General features: G+C 49.6%; 1 protein-coding gene across 1 annotated transcript in view; it reads left to right on the top strand.

Moving 5' to 3' along the window:
* The window catches only part of LOC140387096 (protein capicua homolog), a 509,424-nt gene that overhangs the window by 403,047 nt on the left and 86,048 nt on the right, over positions 1 to 20,329 (top strand). Inside the window, 3 exon segments of the mRNA XM_072470105.1 lie at positions 499 to 681; positions 16,055 to 16,223; positions 17,381 to 17,583. Coding sequence (XP_072326206.1) covers positions 499 to 681; positions 16,055 to 16,223; positions 17,381 to 17,583 — 555 coding nt within the window.

The following is a 20,329-nucleotide window of genomic DNA, read 5'->3' as shown; positions in this document are numbered from 1 at the left end:
AAGTTGTGGGTCAGGTGAACTCCATGATACATTTTGGGGTTCTCTAAACCCTGGCCCATAACAAGAAGGAGAAGTGAAAATGTTAAAAGGTCGACCATTTTGGAGTGAGTTGAGAATTTCCTCCACTATTTGAGGGCGATGTGTATCTTTGGAACTCTCTACCCCGGAGAGCTGTGGACGTTCAGTCGTCAAGTATATTACACACTGAGAATCAATAGCTTTCTGGACAATAAGGGAATTGAAGGATGGGTGGGAAAGCAGAGTTGAGGAAGACGGTTACTATTGAATGGTGGAGCAGACTCGAGGGGCTGAATGGCCCCACCCTTCCTATTTCTGTCCTCATTGACCCCAGTCAACTGACGGTCGGTGTTGTAAAGGGAGGAAGAGGGTTTAAGAAGATAAATTGAGGTGCGGGTGGAAAACCCAGAATTTGCCTCGTGCTAAAGCTTTGCCCTTCTCTTGTCTACCTCCCCACTTCTCTTCTCCCCCTCCTAACAGCGTGAGAAGGACCATATCCGGCGACCGATGAACGCCTTCATGATCTTCAGCAAGCGACACCGCGCACTTGTTCACCAGCGGCACCCCAACCAGGACAACCGGACTGTCAGCAAGATCCTGGGCGAGTGGTGGTACGCTCTAGGGCCCAAGGAGAAGCAGAAGTACCACGACCTGGCCTTTCAGGTAGGAGACGATCAAATTCCGAGGGTGGCTCGCACAGGGCTTTTATTCCCTTGAGGGGGTGACTGAATCAGATAATTAAAGGATTCAATAGGGTCACGAAACTGAGGGGGGGTGGAGGGGGAGGTGGGGGTGGGTGCAGGGTGGTCAGGAGGTGATGTCCGGAAGCACTTGCTAACACACGAGAGAGTGGAAATTGGAACTTCCTCGCCTGCAAAATCTTAGATGAAGGACAGCCAAGATCTCATTGAATGGTAGAATCGGCTTGAGTGGCTGAATGGCCTCCTCCTGGCAGGGCAACCTCTGTCTTTGCATTCGCACCCCCGATGTGTATGGTGGAAGTGTACCTCTGGTTTCCTCCCACTGTCCAAAGATGTGCAGGTTAGGTGCATTGGCCATGCTAAATTGCCCTTTGTGTCCAAAAAGGTTAGGTGGGGTTACGGAGTGGAGATGTGGGCTTATGTCGGTGCTCTTTCCGAGAGCCGGTGCAGACTCGATGGGCCGAATGGCCTCCTTCTGCACTGTAAATTCTATGAACATTTAAATCTAAAAGAGATGCCAGAAACACAGCTAGGGTCATGGCAACCATCAGTAGAATTAGTTGAAATCTAGTTACAAATGAAACAATGGGAGATGCAGTAAAAAGAAATGGAGATGGAAATGAGGAAGTTGGAATTAGTGAGAGAGAAAAAAGCTAGAGAGAGTGAGGAAAAAGCAAAAGAGGGAGAGTTCTAGCATAAGGCACTGGAAATTCGAGGGGAGCTGCCAGGAACTAGAGGGGAGCTTAATCTTAGAATCTGAGAATGGAACCCAGTGGCGATAAGTTAAATTTATACAGGCCCTCCCAAAATTCGAAGAGAAGGAGGTAGAAACCTTCTTTGGGGCTATTGAGAAAATAGCAACCCAAATGTGGTGGCCAAAAGAAAACTGGACATTACCCATGCAGAGTAAATTGACGGGGCAGGCATGGGGAAGTTTATGCTTCCCTGTTAGAGCGGGAATCTAAGAATAATGCCAACTTTTAAAAAGCTATTCTGGGTGCATATCAATTGGCTCCCGAAGCATATAGGCAAAAGTTTCGGAGTCGAAGGAGACAGCTGGGACAGACGAAGGCCAAATTCAAAAGGGTTAAGCAGAATAATTTTCTGGGACCGTTATGAGCATTGAGAGTTGCAATTACCTATGAGGCTCTGAGAGAGGTCATTCATTCTCTTAGAATTTAAGAATTCCCTACCTTCTATGATAAGAATCCATGTTGAAGACCAGAAGGTGAAGACTGCTGGACAAGCAGCAGTAATGGCTGACTATTATGAGCTAATCAATAAATATAAAGCTTTGTTCCATCACCCCCATAATTTTTTTAAAAAAAATTTAGAGTGCCCAATTATTTTCTTTCCACAATTAAGGGGCAATTTTAGAGTGGCCTATCTACCTAACCTGCACATCTTTGGGTTCCGGGAGTGAAACCCACACAGACATGGGGAGAATGTGCAAACTCCACACGGACAGTGACCCAGGGCTGGGATTCGATCCCGGGTCCTCAGCGCCGCAGTTCCAGTGCTAACCACTGCGCCATCGTAATTTTGAAAAGGATAAGAAGTTGGAGAGTGAAAGGAAGGCAGGAAGCCAAGGTAGAGAATGGATAGCTGGGAATGCCCAAGATCTCATCCTCAAACTAAGAAGGAAGGTACTGAGGGTGAAGGTGAGACTTGAAAGCCTAGTAGTTAGCATTGTAATAAAGTGGGACAGTCGTTCAGCATGTTGGAAGTTGCGAGGGATGTCCGTGAATCTTGTTGGAGTTCATTTTTTTTTAAATTAAATATTTTATTGAAAATTTTTGGTCAACCAACACAGTACATTGTGCATCCTTTACACAATATTATAACAACACAAATAACAATGACCTATTTTATAAACAAAAAATGAATAAATAATAAATAACAAAAATGAAAACTAGCCCTAATTGGCAACTGCCTTGTCACAAGTAACACGCTCCAAAAATATAATTTAACAGTCCAATATATAATTCTGTAGCAACGACCTATACATACTATACAGTATATATTAACAACCCTGAGATTCCTTCTGGTTCCTCTCTCTCCCCCCCCCCCCCCCCCCCCCGATCCTGGGCTGCTGCTGCTGCCTTCTTTTTCCCATTCCGTCTATCTTTCTGCGAGGTATTCGACGAACGGTTGCCACCGCCTGGTGAGCCCTTGAGCCGACCCCCTTAGGACGAACTTAATCCGTTCTAGCTTTATAAACCCCGCCATGTCATTTATCCAGGTCTCCACCCCCGGGGGCTTGGCTTCTTTCCACATTAGCAATATCATGCGCCGGGCTACTAGGGACGCAAAGGCCAAAACATCGGCCTCTCTCGCCTCCTGCACTCCCGGCTCTTGTGCAACCCCAAATATAGCCAACCCCCAGCTTGGTTCGACCCGGACTCCTACTACTTTTGAAAGCACCTTTGTCACCCCCATCCAAAACCCCTGTAGTGCCAGGCATGACCAAAACATATGGGTATGATTCGCTGGGCTTCTCGAGCACCTCGCACACCTATCCTCCACCCCAAAAAAATTTACTGAGCCGTGCTCCAGTCATATGTGCCCTGTGTAATACCTTAAACTGAATCAGGCTTAGCCTGGCACACGAGGACGACGAGTTTACCCTGCTTAGGGCATCTGCCCACAGCCCCTCCTCGATCTCCTCCCCCAGCTCTTCTTCCCATTTCCCTTTTAGTTCATCTACCATAGTCTCCCCTTCGTCCCTCATTTCCCTATATATATCTGACACCTTACCATCCCACCCATGTCTTTGAGATCACTCTGTCCTGCACCTCTTGTGTCGGGTGCTGCGGGAATTCCCTCACCTGTTGCCTCGCAAAAGCCCTCAGTTGCATATACCTGAATGCATTCCCTTGGGGCAACCCATATTTCTCGGTCAGCGCTCCCAGACTCGCGAACTTCCCATCCACAAACAGATCTTTCAGTTGCGTTATTCCTGCTCTTTGCCACATTCCATATCCCCCATCCATTCCCCCCGGGGCAAACCTATGATTGTTTCTTATCGGGGACCCCCCCAAGGCTCCAGTCTTTCCCCTATGCCGTCTCCACTGTCCCCAAATCTTCAGTGTAGCCACCACCACCGGGCTTGTGGTGTAGTTCCTCGGTGAGAACGGCAATGGGGCTGTCACCATAGCCTGTAGGCTAGTCCCCCTACAGGACGCCCTCTCTAATCTCTTCCACGCCGCTCCCTTCTCCTCTCCCATCCACTTACTCACCATTGAAATATTAGCGGCCCAATAATACTCACTTAGGCTCGGTAGTGCCAGCCCCCCCCATCCCTGCTACGCTGTAAGAATCCCTTCCTCACTCTCGGGGTCTTCCCGGCCCACACAAAACCCATGATGCTCTTTTCAATCCTTTTAAAAAAAAAAAGCCTTCGTGATCACCACCGGGAGGCACTGAAACACAAAGAGGAATCTCGGGAGGACCACCATCTTAACCGCCTGCACCCTCCCTGCCAGTGACAGGGATACCATATCCCATCTCTTGAAATCCTCCTCCATCTGTTCCACCAACCGCGTTAAATTTAACCGATGCAATGTGCCCCAATTCTTAGCTATCTGGATCCCCAGGTAACGAAAGTCCCTTGTTACCTTCCTCAACGGTAGGTCCTCTATTTCTCTACTCTGCTCCCCTGGATGCACCACAAACAACTCACTTTTCCCCATGTTCAATTTATACCCTGAAAAATCCCCAAACTCCCCAAGTATCCGCATTATTTCTGGCATCCCCTCCGCCGGGTCCGCCACGTATAGTAGCAAATCGTCCGCATACTAAGATACCCGGTGTTCTTCTCCTCCCCTAAGTACTCCCCTCCACTTCTTGGAACCCCTCAACGCTATCGCCAGGGGCTCAATCGCCAGTGCAAACAATAATGGGGACAGAGGGCATCCCTGCCTTGTCCCTCTATGGAGCCGAAAATATGCAGAGCCCCGTCCATTCGTGACCACGCTCGCCACTGGGGCCCTATACAACAGCTGCACCCATCTAACATACCCCTCTCCAAAACCAAATCTCCTCAACACCTCCCACAAATAATCCCACTCCACTCTATCAAATGCTTTCTCGGCATCCATCGCCACTACTATCTCCGTTTCTCCCTCTGGTGGGGCCATCATCATTACCCCTAACAACCTCCGTATATTCGTGTTCAGCTGTCTCCCCTTCACAAACCCAGTTTGGTCCTCGTGGACCACCCCCGGGACACAGTCCTCTATTCTCATTGCCATTACCTTGGCCAGAACCTTGGCATCTACATTTAGGAGGGAAATAGGTCTATAGGACCCGCATTGTAGCGGGTCCTTTTCCTTCTTTAAGAGAAGCGATATCGTTGCTTCAGACATAGTCGGGGGCAGTTGTCCCCTTTCCTTTGCCTCATTAAAGGTCCTCGTCAGTACCGGGGCGAGCAAGTCCACATATTTTCTATAGAATTCGACTGGGAATCCATCCGGTCCCGGGGCCTTTCCCGCCTGCATGCTCCTAATTCCTTTCACCACTTCTTCTACCTCGATCTGTGCTCCCAGTCCCACCCTTTCCTGCTCTTCCACCTTGGGAAATTCCAGCCGATCCAAGAAGCCCATCATTCTCTCCCTCCCATCCGGGGGTTGAGCTTCATATAATTTTTTATAAAATGTCTTGAACACTCCATTCACTCTCTCCGCTCCCCGCTCCATCTCTCCTTCCTCATCCCTCACTCCCCCTATTTCCCTCGCTGCTCCCCTTTTCCTCAATTGGTGTGCCAGCAACCTGCTCGCCTTCTCCCCATATTCGTACTGTACACCCTGTGCCTTCCTCCATTGTGCCTCTGCAGTGCCCGTAGTCAGCAAGTCAAATTCTACATGTAGCCTTTGCCTTTCCCTGTACAGTCCCTCCTCCGGTGCTTCCGCAAATTGTCTGTCCACCCTCAAAAGTTCTTGCAGCAACCGCTCCCGTTCCTTACTCTCCTGCTTCCCTTTATGTGCCCTTATTGATATCAGCTCCCCTCTAACCACCGCCTTCAACGCCTCCCAGACCACTCCCACCTGGACCTCCCCATTATCATTGAGTTCCAAGTACTTTTCAATGCACCCCCTCACCCTTAGACACACACCCTCATCTGCCATTAGTCCCATGTCCATTCTCCAGGGTGGGCGCCCTCCTGTTTCCTCCCCTATCTCCAAGTCCACCCAGTGTGGAGCGTGATCCGAAATGGCTATAGCCGTATACTCCGTTCCCCTCACCTTCGGGATCACTGCCCTACCCAGCACAAAAAAGTCTACTCGCGAGTAGACTTTATGGACATAGGAGAAAAACGAGAACTCCTTACTCCTAGGTCTGCTAAATCTCCACGGGTCTACACCTCCCATCTGCTCCATAAAATCTTTAAGCACCTTGGCTGCTGCCGGCCTCCTTCCAGTCCTGGACTTCGACCTATCCAGCCCTGGTTCCAACACCGTATTAAAATCTCCCCCCATTATCAGCTTTCCCATCCCTAGGTCCGGAATGCGTCCTAGCATCCGCCTCATAAAATTGGCATCATCCCAGTTCGGGGCATATACGTTTACCAAAACCACCGTCTCCCCCTGTAGTTTGCCACTCACCATCACGTATCTGCCCCCGTTATCCGCCACTATAGTCTTTGCCTCGAACATTACCCGCTTCCCCACTAATATAGCTACCCCCCTGTTTTTCGCATCTAGCCCCGAATGGAACACCTGCCCCACCCATCCTTTGCGTAGCCTAACCTGGTCTATCAGTTTCAGGTGCGTTTCCTGTAACATAACCACATCTGCCTTAAGTTTCTTAAGGTGTGCGAGTACCCGTGCCCTCTTTATCGGCCCGTTCAGCCCTCTCACGTTCCACGTGATCAGCCGAGTTGGGGGGCTTCCTACCCCCCCCCCCCCTTGTCGATTAGCCATCACCTTTTTCCAGCTTCTCACCCGGTTCCCACGCAGCTGTATCTCCCCCAGGCGGTGCCCCCCCGCCCATCCTCTCCCATACCAGCTCCCCCCTCTCCCCAGCAGCAGCAACCCAGTAATTCCCCCCTCCCACCCCCCCCCCACTAGATCCCCCGCTAGCGTAATTACTCCCCCCATGTTGCTTCAGAAGTCAGCAAACTCTGGCCGACCTCGGCTTCCCCCCGTGACCTCGGCTCGCACCGTGCGAAGCCCCCTCCTTCCTGCTTCTCTATTCCCGCCATGATTATCATAGCGCGGGAACCAAGCCCGCGCTTCTCCCTTGGCCCCGCCCCCAATGGCCAACGCCCCATCTCCTCCACCTCCCCTCCTCCCCCCATCACCACCTGTGGGAGAGAGAAAAGTTACCACATCGCAGGATTAGTACATAAAACCCCTCTTTGCCCCCCACATTCGCCCCACCACTTTGTTCGAACGTTCTTTTTAATAACCCGCTCATTCCAGTTTTTCATCCACAATAAAAGTCCACGCTTCATCCGCCGTCTCAAAGTAGTGGTGCCTCCCTCGATATGTGACCCACAGTCTTGCCGGTTGCAGCATACCAAATTTTATCTTTTTATGAAGCACCGCCTTGGCCCGATTAAAGCTCGCCCTCCTTCTCGCCACCTCCGCACTCCAGTTTTGATAAACGCGGATCACCGCGTTCTCCCATTTACTGCTCCGAGTTTTCTTCGCCCATCTAAGGACCATTTCTCTATCCTTAAAACGGAGGAATCTCACCACTATGGCTCTGGGAATTTCTCCTGCTCTCGGTCCTCGCGCCATCACTCGGTATGCTCCCTCCACCTCCAACGGACCCGCCGGGGCCTCCGCTCCCATTAACGAGTGCAGCATCGTGCTCACATATGCCCCGACGTCCGCTCCCTCCACACCTTCAGGAAGACCAAGAATCCTCAGGTTGTTCCTCCTTGCGTTGTTTTCCAGTGCCTCCAACCTTTCCACACATCGTTTCTGATGTGCCTCCTGCGTCTCCGCCTTCACCACCAGGCCCTGTATGTCGTCCTCATTCTCGGCTGCCTTTGCCTTCACGACCCGAAGCTCCCGCTCCTGGGTCTTTTGTTCCTCCTTTAGCCCTTCGATCGCCTGTAGTATCGGGGCCAACAGCTCTTTCTTCATTTCCTTTTTGATCTCTTCCACACAGCTTGTTGGAGTTCATAAGGAGGATTCTGAAAAGGGAACAGAAGTGGAGAATACCCAGGGCAGACTGTAGCTTAGGTGACCCGAGGTAAACACCGCAATGGGAGCAGGTGTGATGAATGAGGTAGATGGGAGATGTGCCACAATTTTGTCTAAGGGAAAGATCACCCAATTTTCATGAACTGATGTAGCCAAACCTTTAACTATTTTCAGGGACACAGGGGCTACTCAAACTCTCTTACTGGAGAATGATGTGGTTTTCTCTCCAGAGAGTTCAATGATAGCTAAGGTATTAGTGAATGGGATAGGTGAAGATTATATCCCAGTTCCATTGTGTAAAGTACAATTGGAGTATGATTTAATAATAATAAAACTCCCAAGACCGAAGGTGACCATAAGAAGGAGTCTGAATTTAATAGTGATGACACTGGTGAAGATTCAGACAAGAGTTCTGAATTCAATTTGGATTCTGATTATAAAGAAATGATAAACAACAGCTACCGAATAGACCTGTCATGAACTAATCTTGAATAAATAGCAAGTAATTCTTCCAAAGCTAGGAAAGAAGACGAAAGTTAATTGGACATTCCTAAAAGTGATTTGTTACAGCCTCTTGCAATAAACTCGCTGCCATTCACTTCAGGTGCAAAGGTTTCCCAGAGCATTCTTCTTTGAAGGAAAATGTACAAAATAGCATGGCATCAGTTATTCACGACGAGGACAGCAATGACTGTGATGTGACACCAAGCAAAAGCTGACTAACTCACATCCTTTTAAAAGTCAATGGTGCCTCTTCGAGGTAAAGGAAGCAAGTAGCCAAAGAGATGAAATAATTACTGACCAATTCCTTTTGAAAGTGAAAAGAAAGGTGAATGAAGAAGGGAGATGGTCAAGGCGTGTTTTTCTGATTAGAGGCCTGTGTCCAGTGGGGTCCTGAAGGAATCAGTGGGTTCTTGCTGTTTGTGGTTTTTATGTGGTTTGTATAAATGATTTTGATGTGAATGTAGGTGGGTTGATCAAGTTTGCGGATGATACTATAATTGGTGTGGTGGTAAATAGTGAGGAGGATAGCCTTCATGATTACAGGAGGATATAGACGGGCTGGTCAGATGGACTGAGCAGTGGCAGATGGAATTCAATCCGGATAAATGTGAGGTGACGCACTTGGGCAGGACAAACAAAGCAAGGGAATACATGATAAACGGCAGGACCCTGGGAAGCACCGAGGATCAGACGTACCTTGGTGTGCATGTACAATGGTCCCTTAAGGTACCAGAGCAGGTGGATATAGTGGTTAGGAAGTCATATGGTATACTTGCCTTTATTAGCCAATGCATAAAGTTTTTAAGAGCAGGGAAGTTATGCTGGAACTAATTGTATAGACTAAGATTCTTTTGCTTGGAGCAGAGGAGAATGAGTGGGGGCATGATTGAGATGTATAAAATTATGAGGTGCATAGATAGAGTAGACCTGAAGAAACTCCTTGGTGGAGGGATCGATGACCAGGGAGCATAGATTTAAGATAAAGGGCAGGAGGTTTAGAGGCAATGTGAGGAAAAACCTTTTTACCCAGAGGGTGGTGGGAGTTTGGAACTTGCTGTCTGAAAGGGTGTGGAGGCAGAGACCTTCATATCGTTTAAGAAGTATTTAGAATGGGGCAGCACGGTGGCATAATGGTTAGCACTGCTGCCTCACGGCGTTGAGGACCCGGGTTCGATCCCAGCCACGTGTGACTGTCCGTGTGGAGTTTCCACATTCTCCCCATGTCTGCATTGGTCTTACTCCCAGAACCCAAAGATGTGCAGGATCGGTGAATTGGCCACGCTAAATTGCCCTTAATTTAAAAAAAAGTATTTGATGTACACTTGTGATCCCAAGGCAGACAAGACTATGGGCCAAGTGCTGGAAAATGGAATTAAAAATTTGGAGGTTGTTTTTGCCCAGCGTAGACTCGATGGGCTGAAGGGCTTTTTGTGTGCTGTATGACTCTGTGACTCTATACAGTGATTCTGCAATCACATCTGTTAAAGAAAGCAGAAAGTTCATGGAACCAATAATGTGCCATCCTCTGATTCTGATAATGATGTGAGAAGTAGTTTCCGGTTCAGCACCATTTAAAGGGACAGTGTCAATCCAATTCAACACATCCATCATGGACACTCTTAGATACCGGCTTCACCTTGGCATATCTTTTTTAAAATAAATTTAGAGTATCCAATTATTTTTTTCCCAATTAAGGGGCAATTTAGCGTGGCCAATCGACCAAACCTGCACATCTTTGGGTTGTGGGGGTGAGATCCACGTAGACACGGAGAGAATGTGCAAACTCCACACGGACAGTGACCCAGGGCTGGGATCGAACCTGTGATCTCGGCACTGTGAGACAGCAGTGCTAACCGCTGCGCCACCGAGCCGCTCATTTCACCTTGGTATATCTGAAAGTAAAGAAGGAAAGTTCAAATCTGGAAAGCACAAATTGCATAAGCCTATATTACTAAATGGAGATAAAAGCTGTGATTACAAAGACTCCGGTGAAGAGGTAAAAGCTGTTAAACAAAAAATGGTGCATGTACAGCCAACCAACTCTGCGAAGATTGAACCCTCAGCTTTCCTTGTCACTGAAAGTAACCATATGAATGAAAAGAGAGGGGTTGAAGAGTGTTTATTGATTAAAAATGAACCAAATATTTCCCTCCGAATTGACAACACTGCTGGTAGTTTAACTACAGAATATCCTCAAAATTTGGAGAAACATTCATTGGACAATCAGAAAAGATTGTCTGCATTGCACAAGAGACAGAAATGCAGAAAAAAACTCATTCAGAGGGCCCTCTCTAATTGGATAGTCAGAAACCTGACAAAGGGAAGCATATTGCCTTTGACTTTGAAGAAAAGAGTGAAAACAAGGCACTGTTTGAAGGTATTAGAGTGAGTTCTAAAACCAAAGGTACAACCCTATCAGCAGGAGAAGAACAGAGAGAAGGCCTAATAAAGGTATGGAACAAATGTAGAAAGAGTTGTAGGGAAACACCAGGGGGCACTCTGTTAACTGATTATGGTATAGACTAAAGAAATTCTGAACCAATAAAGCCACGTCCGTCTAGATTAAAACCACGGAGACTGTCTCAGTTAGAGACTCAAATACAATGCATGTTGGATATGTTGCAGAAACAAGCGAAAATGTTGTGATCTACAGAATACCAAGTAGAGTTTGGGAGATTGAAGGCTATATTAATGGACGAACCGGTGCTAGGTGCCCTGGACTTTTCAGACTATTTAAAGTAGCCACAGATGCCAATGACCTAGGGGTAGGGGCACTGCTGCTACGAGACGACGATGCAGGAGTAGAGAGCATGTGGGATATTTGTCAGAAAAACAAAGTACTTGCCAAAGAAAGTATTCCACCATTGAAATGGAAGCATTGCTACTAGCCCTTCGGCACTTTGAAGTATATGTCCGGCAAGGCAATAAACAAATTTAGTTTATGCAGACCATAATCCGCTTGTGTTTATAGAGAAGTTTAAATCCCGGAACGCAAGATTATTCCGTTAAGGTTTTTTATTACAACAGTTCAATGTTAAAATTGTACAGATCCCTGGAAAGGATAATGTGACTGTGGATGCTTTGTCACAGATTTAAGGACTGACTAGTTACCAATGCAGAGATTGGGAAGGGAATTTATATAATGGGGATGGATGGTTGGATATGTGTTGGTGATTTATGTCTTGCATACCTCGTAATGAAACGTCTATTCGCTGATGTTTCATTACTATTAGGGAGGGAGCTATGCAAGGGTCCTTCCTGTTGATTTCCCTTTTTTCCACCTTTTTTGTTTTTGCTTTAATCATTTTGAACCAGGCATGCTTAACAGACGTGTATCTTTAAGTCGAGCAGGGGAAGTGAGGAATTCATAAGTTACAAAAGAGAACACTCTGCTAGCTTTGTCAGCAAAGTCAGACTTTGTGTCGCCCGAGAGATGGGGTGAGACTCGATTCAATTGGTTGGCTAGTGGCCAATGAATTGGCCAAAATGCCGTATTGTGATCGGTTACAGGTGGTGATTGGCTCCTGCCTGAGTGGGATGATCCTCAGAGAGCTAAGGAAAGCAGAGTTTGAATCCTGGACGTTGAAAGGAAAGGTCCTGCTCTCTCATTCCCTCATGTTCTCACCAGAAAAGCTGCTGTATTTCTGAAACTGCAGCGACCTGAATGAATCTACAATGAAAACCTGGAACTGAAAGCAAAGTTTGAAGAGAAGAAATTTGCTAGAAATAACCACCAGAAAAAAAGACTCCTCTTTTTACTTTCATCCTTATTATTTCCACCATTCTGTGTGTGGTGTGTGTGTGTGTGTGTGTGTATAGAGGGTGGAGTCAAGCTAAAGTAGGGGTTTAGGAATTAGATTAGATTAGTTAACCAGTTTTATTTGCTGCATATTTCATTATAGTTCCTGTTATAAATAAAAAGTAATGGTGGGCGGCACGGTGACGCAGTGGTTAGCACTTCTGCCTCACGGCGCCGAGGACATGGGTTCCATTCCAGCCCACTGTCAGTGTGGAGTTTGCACATTCTCCCCGTGTCTGCGTGGGTCTCACCCCCCACAATCCAAAGATGTGCTGGGTAGGTGGATTGGCTACGCTAAATTGCCCCTTAAGACTTATGGTGACAGTGATGTGCTGAGTGGACCACACATCAGGTGGCTCTCCTCTAAACTGGGACAAAGAAAGGCATTTTTAATTTAATTTTGCCCAAATTTCAAGGAAAAAAAATCCCTCAAAAGCTGAAGGAGGGTAAAAATGCCAGCCAACAGGAGGTCCAGGGGCCGAAGAAACGGCAGAAGCAGCGGAAAGAACACCAGAGGTGATCATCTCCCTGGATGCGGAAAAGGCCTTCGACCGAGTCAAATGGAAGTACCTCATCGAGGTGCTGGAGCGGTTTGGGCTAGGGACAGAATGGGTGAAACACTCATACAACAACCCCAAGGTGAGCATTTGGACCAACTCCACCAGCTCTGAATACTTCCAGCTACACAGAGGCACAAGGCAGGGATGCCCACTGTCCCTGCTCTTATTCGCTGTGGCAATTGAACCACTGGCGCTGAGAGATGTGAAAAGCTGGAAGGGTATACAAGAGGAGACCGAGAGCACAGTGGATGACCTGCTCCTCTGTGTCTCGGACCCACAGATCGTCTGAAAACAATCATGCAACTTTTTTGAAATAAATTTAGTATACCCAATTCATTTTTTCCAATTGAGGGGCAATTTAACGTGGCCAATCCACTGATCCTGCACATCTTTCGGGTTGTGGGAGCGAAACCCACACAAACACGGGAAGAATTTGCAAACTCCACACGGACAGTGACCCAGAACCTGGGATCCCGGCGTTGTGAGGCAGCAATGCTAACCACTGCACCACCACCGTGCTGCCCAGAGCAACCATGCAACTTCTGAGAAAGTTCGGAGCCTTCTCGGATTACAAACTCAATCTGGGCTCGTCATCTTAGATGAACTGACAGAGGAGCTGAGACACCTCCAAATTAAACACTTTCTCCCGAAGGAGACGGCAAGATACCCCAGGGCCCCGAGAGAGACACACCTAGAGGAGTTCATCAACACTGACAATATGGAGGGGGAGAACTATAAGGATGGTTACGAGACAGGGCAAGACTACCACTGGATGGAACTAGATGGAAATGGGAGGACAAACTGAGGGAGGACGTGGGTCTGGAACTCTGAAACAAAGCACTGAGCAGGGCCAACTCCAACTCCTCCTGCACTAAGCCTTATGCAGTTTAAAGTGGTGCACAGAGCCCACATGACTCAAACCCAAATGAACAGGTTCTTCCCAGAGGTGGGAGATAAATGTGAATTCTGCCAGGAAGGCCCGGCCAACCTCGTCCATATGTTCTGGGCATGCCCCAGACTTGTCTGATTCTGGACAGCCTTCTTCGAGGCGATGCCCAAGGTTGTTGGGGTGAGTGTAGAACCGTGCCTGATAGTGGCAGCCTTCAGGATTTTGGACCAGCCAATCCTTCATATGGGGAAGGGGGCCGACGCCCTAGCTTTTGCATCCCTGATCGCACGCCGGAGCATCCTGCTCAGCTGCCGGTCAGCAGCACCATCCGCAGCTGCAGACTGTCATGGGGGTGTTCCTTTAAGAAATGTTTTTGCCTTATCACATGGCTTCAGTGATGTCATTCTGTAGGTGGAGCTGGGCTGTGGCTCTGAATTTTACTTCCGTTATGAATTTGACCTGGTTTTGTATTGCACAGGTTGGAAAGAAGTGTCTATCTTCAGTTTAAAAGCTGTTTCCAGATTACCTGATAACTTAAAAGTGATAACTGTTTTCTGGAAGGAATTCAAACCTGATTTGGAAGTGTAACGGGTGTATCCATACCAAGTCTTAAAGATAGGAAGAGTGCCATATGCTGGGCCACAGCTTTGAAAAGGGGTTTCAGGTTTATGGGATCTTGTTATTAAATTGGAACAGTGAAAGGGTGAAATGTATTAAGGGTGATACATAGGTTACTGTAGTTGTGTGGGGTATTTATGTTTGTAGTTGATAAAAATGTTTACTGTGTGTGTTTAGAAAAATGTTAACTGAATTTGTAGAATAAAGCTTGTTTTTGATTAAAAGTGCTTAAGGCCTCTGTTGCATAACACCTGAAAGGCAGGCCCTTGTGCTCATCGTAACCAAAATGAATACATAGTTGTAGGTCAGGTGAACTCGATAATATAATTTTTCTAAATCTTGGCCCATAGCAACTGGCTGACAGACCCGAAAGAATTTCTCTACCTGAAGAAAATCAAGTACACCATCCGAGGATCGGAAGAGGGCATCCATAAAGCGTGGGGGTCATTCATCAACCTGTTCCAAGACCTGTTTGAGACCAGGAAGGGAAGGGGGGGGGGGGGGGGGGGAAAGAGGGGAAGAGAGAGAGAGGAAGACGAGGGAGGGCACGTACAAGAGGTGAGGGAATCCCAAAGAAGGCACAATACGAAGCATAGGGGAGGAGAGGAAGGACCATGCAGCCCCCCACTCCCAACACCAAACAACAAATAATTACACTCCCAGCAAGGGGGGGGGGGGAGAGAAGGGGGAAAAAAAATAATTGTGTACATACACACGTCAAACTGTTATACTGTTGACATTGGAAATGCCAAAACAAATATTTTTTTAAAATAAATTGAGTGGGGAAAAAAGTTTAAAAGTAAAAATAAATAAATAAAAAGTAATTGTGTTTAAATTTGCAAACCTGTTAACTGTAATTATTGGGCAGCCATGGCCCAAAGACCTTTCTAATGATTATTGGTTAATTCATATATGTTATGACTCTGGGTCAAGGGAGGCTGGAATTGACCGTGCCCTAGCCCAGGGTGTTGTAAAATTGCATTGAGTCCATCTACACTTCCTGCTGCCTGGGGAAAGCGGGCAGCATCATCAAAGACCCCTCCCAACCAGCTTACTCACTCTTCCAACTTCTTCCACCGAGCAGGAGACACAAAAGTCTGAGAACATGCACGAACAGACTCAAAAACAGCTTCTTCCCCACTGTTACCAGACTCCTAAACGACCCTCTTATGGACTGACCTGATTAATAATGCACTCCAGTATGCTTCACCCCGCTGCCGGTGTCTATGTATTTACATTGTGTACCTTGTGTTGCCCTATTATGTATTTTCTTTTCTTTTCATGTAGTAAATGATATGTTTGAGCTGCTCGCAGAAAAATACTTTCCACTGTACCTCGGTACACGTGACAATAAATCGAATCACAGCGCCAGAGTCTCGATTCTAGTCTTGAGTGGCTGATTTTGTGGAGTTTGCGCATTCTCCCCGTGTCTGTGGATTTCCTCCGGGTGTTCGGGTTTCCTCCCACGGTCCAAAGATATGGAAGTTAGGTGGATTGGCCATGATCATTGGTTAATGGGCATAGGGCAAGTGAGCGGATTGAGGGAGAGTGCTCTTTCGAAGTGTCTGTGCAGACTCGATGGGCTAATGGCCTCCTTCTGCGCTGTGTGGATTCTATAGAACTAACGGCTTGGCACCAAAGGAGTTCTGTGGTCCAGGGTGGCATGGGATAGCATCTGCCAGGAGACGAGATCGAGCTTGGGGTAGAACCGGGGTGGGCGGGGAATGGGGCGCGGCTGATAACGGTGAGGTCAGTGGGGGATTGTTAATACCGTACTAAGCTCCCTTGTCTTGCCTCGTGCTTATTGGCAGGTGAAGGAAGCTCACTTCAAGGCCCACCCGGATTGGAAGTGGTGTAACAAGGACCGCAAGAAATCAAGCTCCGACGTCAAAACCGCCGTGGTCGGTCCCGGTGCCATCAGGTGCAAGGACCAACGGGAACGCAGCATGTCGGAGACTGGCACCCTCTCCGCTGCCACAGGTACATCATCCCAGAGGCAGCTCTTAGCACCCCCGACACATGGAGGGTGGGAGGGGATTTGAAACCAGAGATTTTGGGGGAGTTGGGAGAGGGCGGTAATCCGGAGTTTGGGAGCGGGGGTGGGGTGGGTGGATAAGCGTGTTCGGGGGAGGGGGAGTTTGGAATGTGGGTGGGAACGAGGAGGAGGAAGTTGGTCTTTTGGCTGGAGCTCAGCCAGCGGGTGGGTGCACGACCAGCTCTCTTCCCAGTGCGGAGCTCTCTCGTGGACACACCCCAAATTGCTAGTGCCGTACGTAGTGGGGGGCACTAAGCTGGTTTAGAGCTCAGGGCACTGCTCTCTCAACGTCCTTTGGGTTTCCTTTGTCCCATTCAGCTGGAATGCGGATGAGCATTGGATCATGGGAGGCTATTCAGCCCCTCTCGAGCCTATTGAACAGGAACAGGAAGAGGCCCATTCAGCCCCTCGTGAGCCTTTTACACAGGGACAAGAGGAAACCCATTCATCACCTCTCGAGCCTGTTGCACAGGAACTGGAGAAGACCATTCAACCCCTCTCTAGCCTGTTACACTGGAACAGGAGGAGGCCCATTTAGCCCCTTTGGAGCCTATTGCACAAGAACAGGAGAAGACCATTTGCCCCCCTCTCGAGCTTGTTACACAGGGACAGGAGGAGGCTATTTAACCCTCTCGAGCCTGTTACACAGGAGGAGGAGATGCCCATTTGATCCCTCACGAGCCTATTACACAGGAACAGGAGAAGGCCATTCAGCCCCCTTTCGAACCTGTTACACAGAAACAGAAGGAGACCATTCAGACTCTCACGCGAGCCTTTTACACAGAGACAGGAGGAGGCCCATTCATCGCCTCTCGAGCCTGTTGACAGGAGAAGGCCATTCAACCCCTCCCCCAAACCTGTTGCACGTGGATAGGAGGTCCATTCAGCCCCTTCTCGAGCCTGTTGCATGGAAACAGGAAGAGACCCATTCAACCCCCCACCCCCCATCGAACCTGTTACTCAGGAAGAGGAGGGGGCCCATTCAGCCCCTCTGGCGACTGTCACACCGGGACAGGAAGTTATTTGCAATGGGTGACAGGTTAGAGAGTCTGGATGGCTCTAGCTTTGTAGCTTGTTGATGTTTGTCTCTCTCTCGGTGCAGTTTCCTCCGAGATGGGACCCGACTGCCACGGGCCGCCGTGCTCCGAATCGAAACCCATTTCCCTGCTGCTGGGGCCCGAGCGCAGCCTGCACCCTGGGGCGGTGAGCACGCAGCTGACCAGGCCGAGGGCCTTCTCCCACAGTGGCGTGCACAGCTTGGAGAAGTGCGAGAGGAACAGCGAGGCACTGGTGGAGCTCGCACAGGTAGCAGGGGCGGGGGAGGTGCAGGAGCGGTTGGGACATTGTCAGAATGGGGAGAACTGGGGTTGACAGTCGAATGGGAATAAGCTGAAATCTATTAAACCCATAAATGTTGATGTTCCGAGAGACTTGGGTGTGTGCTTGTACAAGGAATGCAGAAAGTTAACACCCAGGTACAGCCAGCAACGATGAAGGTAAATGGCATATTGGCCGTTACTGTAAGGTGATTGGAGTACAGCAATAAAGAGATATTGCTACAGCTGTACAGGGTTTGGTGAGACCACATCTGGAATACTGTGTGCGGTTTCGACAGCCCTATCCAAGGAAGGACAAACCTGCCTTGGCAGCAAATGTTCACTAAATTGATTTGAGATGAGGGGATGTCCTGGTGAGAGTCGAGTAAAATGGCATTTATATTCTCTCCTGGAGGTTAGAAGAATAGAGGTGATCTTATTGAACACTAGATTCTGAAGAGGCACGAGAGGGTGGACACTGAGATTGTTTCTGCTGGTCATGGAATCTCAAACACGAGGGACAAGGTCTCGGAGTAAGGCGGGGCGATCATTTAGGACTGGGGATGAGGAGAAATTTCTTCACAAGAAGAGTTGTGACTCTTTGGAATCCTCTACTCCAGAGGGTTGTGGATGCCACTTTGTTAAATATAGAATCATAGATATATAGAAGGAGGCCATTTAAGGTTGGGGTAGACAGATCTCTGGCTTCCCGATATTGAGGGGATATGGGGAGCGGGCAGCAAAAATGGAAATGTATCCCAAGATCAGCCACTATTGTGCTGAATAATGGAGAAGGTTCGATCGGCCGAATGGTCTGCTCCTGTTTCTTGTGGGCAGAGGAAGGAGCGAGGGGGCATCGGGGCAATGAGGGGGCATCGGAAGGGAAAACGTCGAGGGGAATCGGGTTGGCACTAGGGGCGGTCGGGCGCACCAGGCGTGTCGTTGGGGAATGTGAGGAAGAGTCGAGTTACTACTGTTGTCACCCTGCCTGGTATTGCTGAGAAGAGGTGATTTGTGTGAACGCTCTCTACCCTCTCCTCCCTCTCTACTCCCTCTACCCCTCCTCTCTCTCTCCCCCTCTTCTCTCTCTACCCCTCCTCTCTCTCTACCCCTTCTCCCGCTCTACCCCTTCTCCCGCTCTACCCCTTCTCCCGCTCTACCCCTTCTCCCGCTCTACCCCTTCTCCCGCTCTACCCCTTCTCCCGCTCTACCCCTTCTCCCGCTCTACCCCTTCTCCCGCTCTACCCCTTCTCCCGCTCTACCCCTTCTCCCGCTCTACCCCTTCTCCCGCTCTACCCCTTCTCCCGCTCTACCCCTTCTCCCTCTCAACCCCTTCTCCCCCTTTACCCCCTCCTCCCTCTCTATCCCTCCTCCCTCTCTACCCATTGCTCTCTCTCTCTACCCACTTCTCCCTCTGTACCCCCTCCTCCCCCTCTCTACCCCCTCCTCCCTCTCTACCCCCTCCTCCCTCTCTACCCCCTCCTCCCTCTCTACCTCTCTACCCCTCCTCCCTCTCTACCCCTCCTCCCTCTCTACCCCTCCTCCCTCTCTACCCCTCCTCCCTCTCTACCCCATCTCCCTCTCTACCCCTCCTCCCTCTCTACCCCTCCTCCCTCTCTACCCCTCCTCCCTCTCTACCCCTCCTCCCTCTCTACCCCTCCTCCCTCTCTACCCCCTCCTCCCTCTCTACCCCTCCTCCCTCTCTACCCCTCCTCCCTCTCTACCCCTCCTCCCTCTCTACCCCTCCTCCCTCTCTACCCCTCCTCCCTCTCTACCCCTCCTCCCTCTCTACCCTCTCCTCCCTCTCTACCCTCTCCTCCCTCTCTATCCTCACCTCCCTCTCTATCCTCACCTCTGTCTACCCCCTCCTCTCTCTGCCCCTCCTCCCTCTCTACCCCCCCTCCTTCCCCTAACTCGTCCTCCCTCTTTACCCCTCCTCCCTCTCTCTACCCATTGCTCTCTCTACCCACTTCTCCCTCTCTACCCCTTCTCCCGCTCTACCCCCCTCTCCCGCTCTACCCCTTCACCTTCTCAACCCTTCTCCCCCTCTACCCCCTGCCTCCCTCTCTACCCATTTCTCTCTCTCTACCCATTTCTCTCTCTCTACCCATTTCTCTCTCTACCCATTTCTCTCTCTACCCATTTCTCTCTCTCTACCTATTTCTCTCTCTCTCTACCCACTTTTCCCTCTCTACCCCTTCTCCCTCTCTACCCCTTCTCCCTCTCTACCCCTTCTCCCTCTCTACCCCTTCTCCCTCTCTACCCCTTCTCCCTCTCTACCCCCTCCTCCCTCTCTACTCCCTCCTCCCTCTCTACTCCCTCTCTACCCCGCTCCCACTCTACCCCCTCCTCCCCACTCTACCCCCCTCCTCCCACTCTACCCCCCTCCTCCCACTCTACCCCCCTCCTCCCATTCTACCCCCCTCCTCCCACTCTACCCCCCTCCTCCCACTCTACCCCCCTCCTCCCCACTCTACCCCCCTCCTCCCACTCTACCCCCCTCCTCCCACTCTACCCCCCTCCTCCCACTCTACCCCCCTCCTCCCCACTCTACCCCCCTCCTCCCACTCTACCCCCTCCTCCCCTCTCTACCCCCTCCTCCCCTCTCTACCCCCCTCCTCCCTCTCTACCCCCCTCCTCCCATTCTACCCCCCTCCTCCCACTCTACCCCCCTCCTCCCACTCTACCCCCCTCCTCCCACTCTACCCCCCCTCCTCCCTCTCTACCCCCCTCCT

Source organism: Scyliorhinus torazame, chromosome 12, assembly GCF_047496885.1.
Source record: "Scyliorhinus torazame isolate Kashiwa2021f chromosome 12, sScyTor2.1, whole genome shotgun sequence".
NCBI classification, from domain to species: Eukaryota; Metazoa; Chordata; class Chondrichthyes; order Carcharhiniformes; family Scyliorhinidae; genus Scyliorhinus; species Scyliorhinus torazame.
The sequence above is the reverse complement of the archived record's forward strand: the minus strand, read 5'-3'. Positions and strand labels throughout refer to the sequence as shown.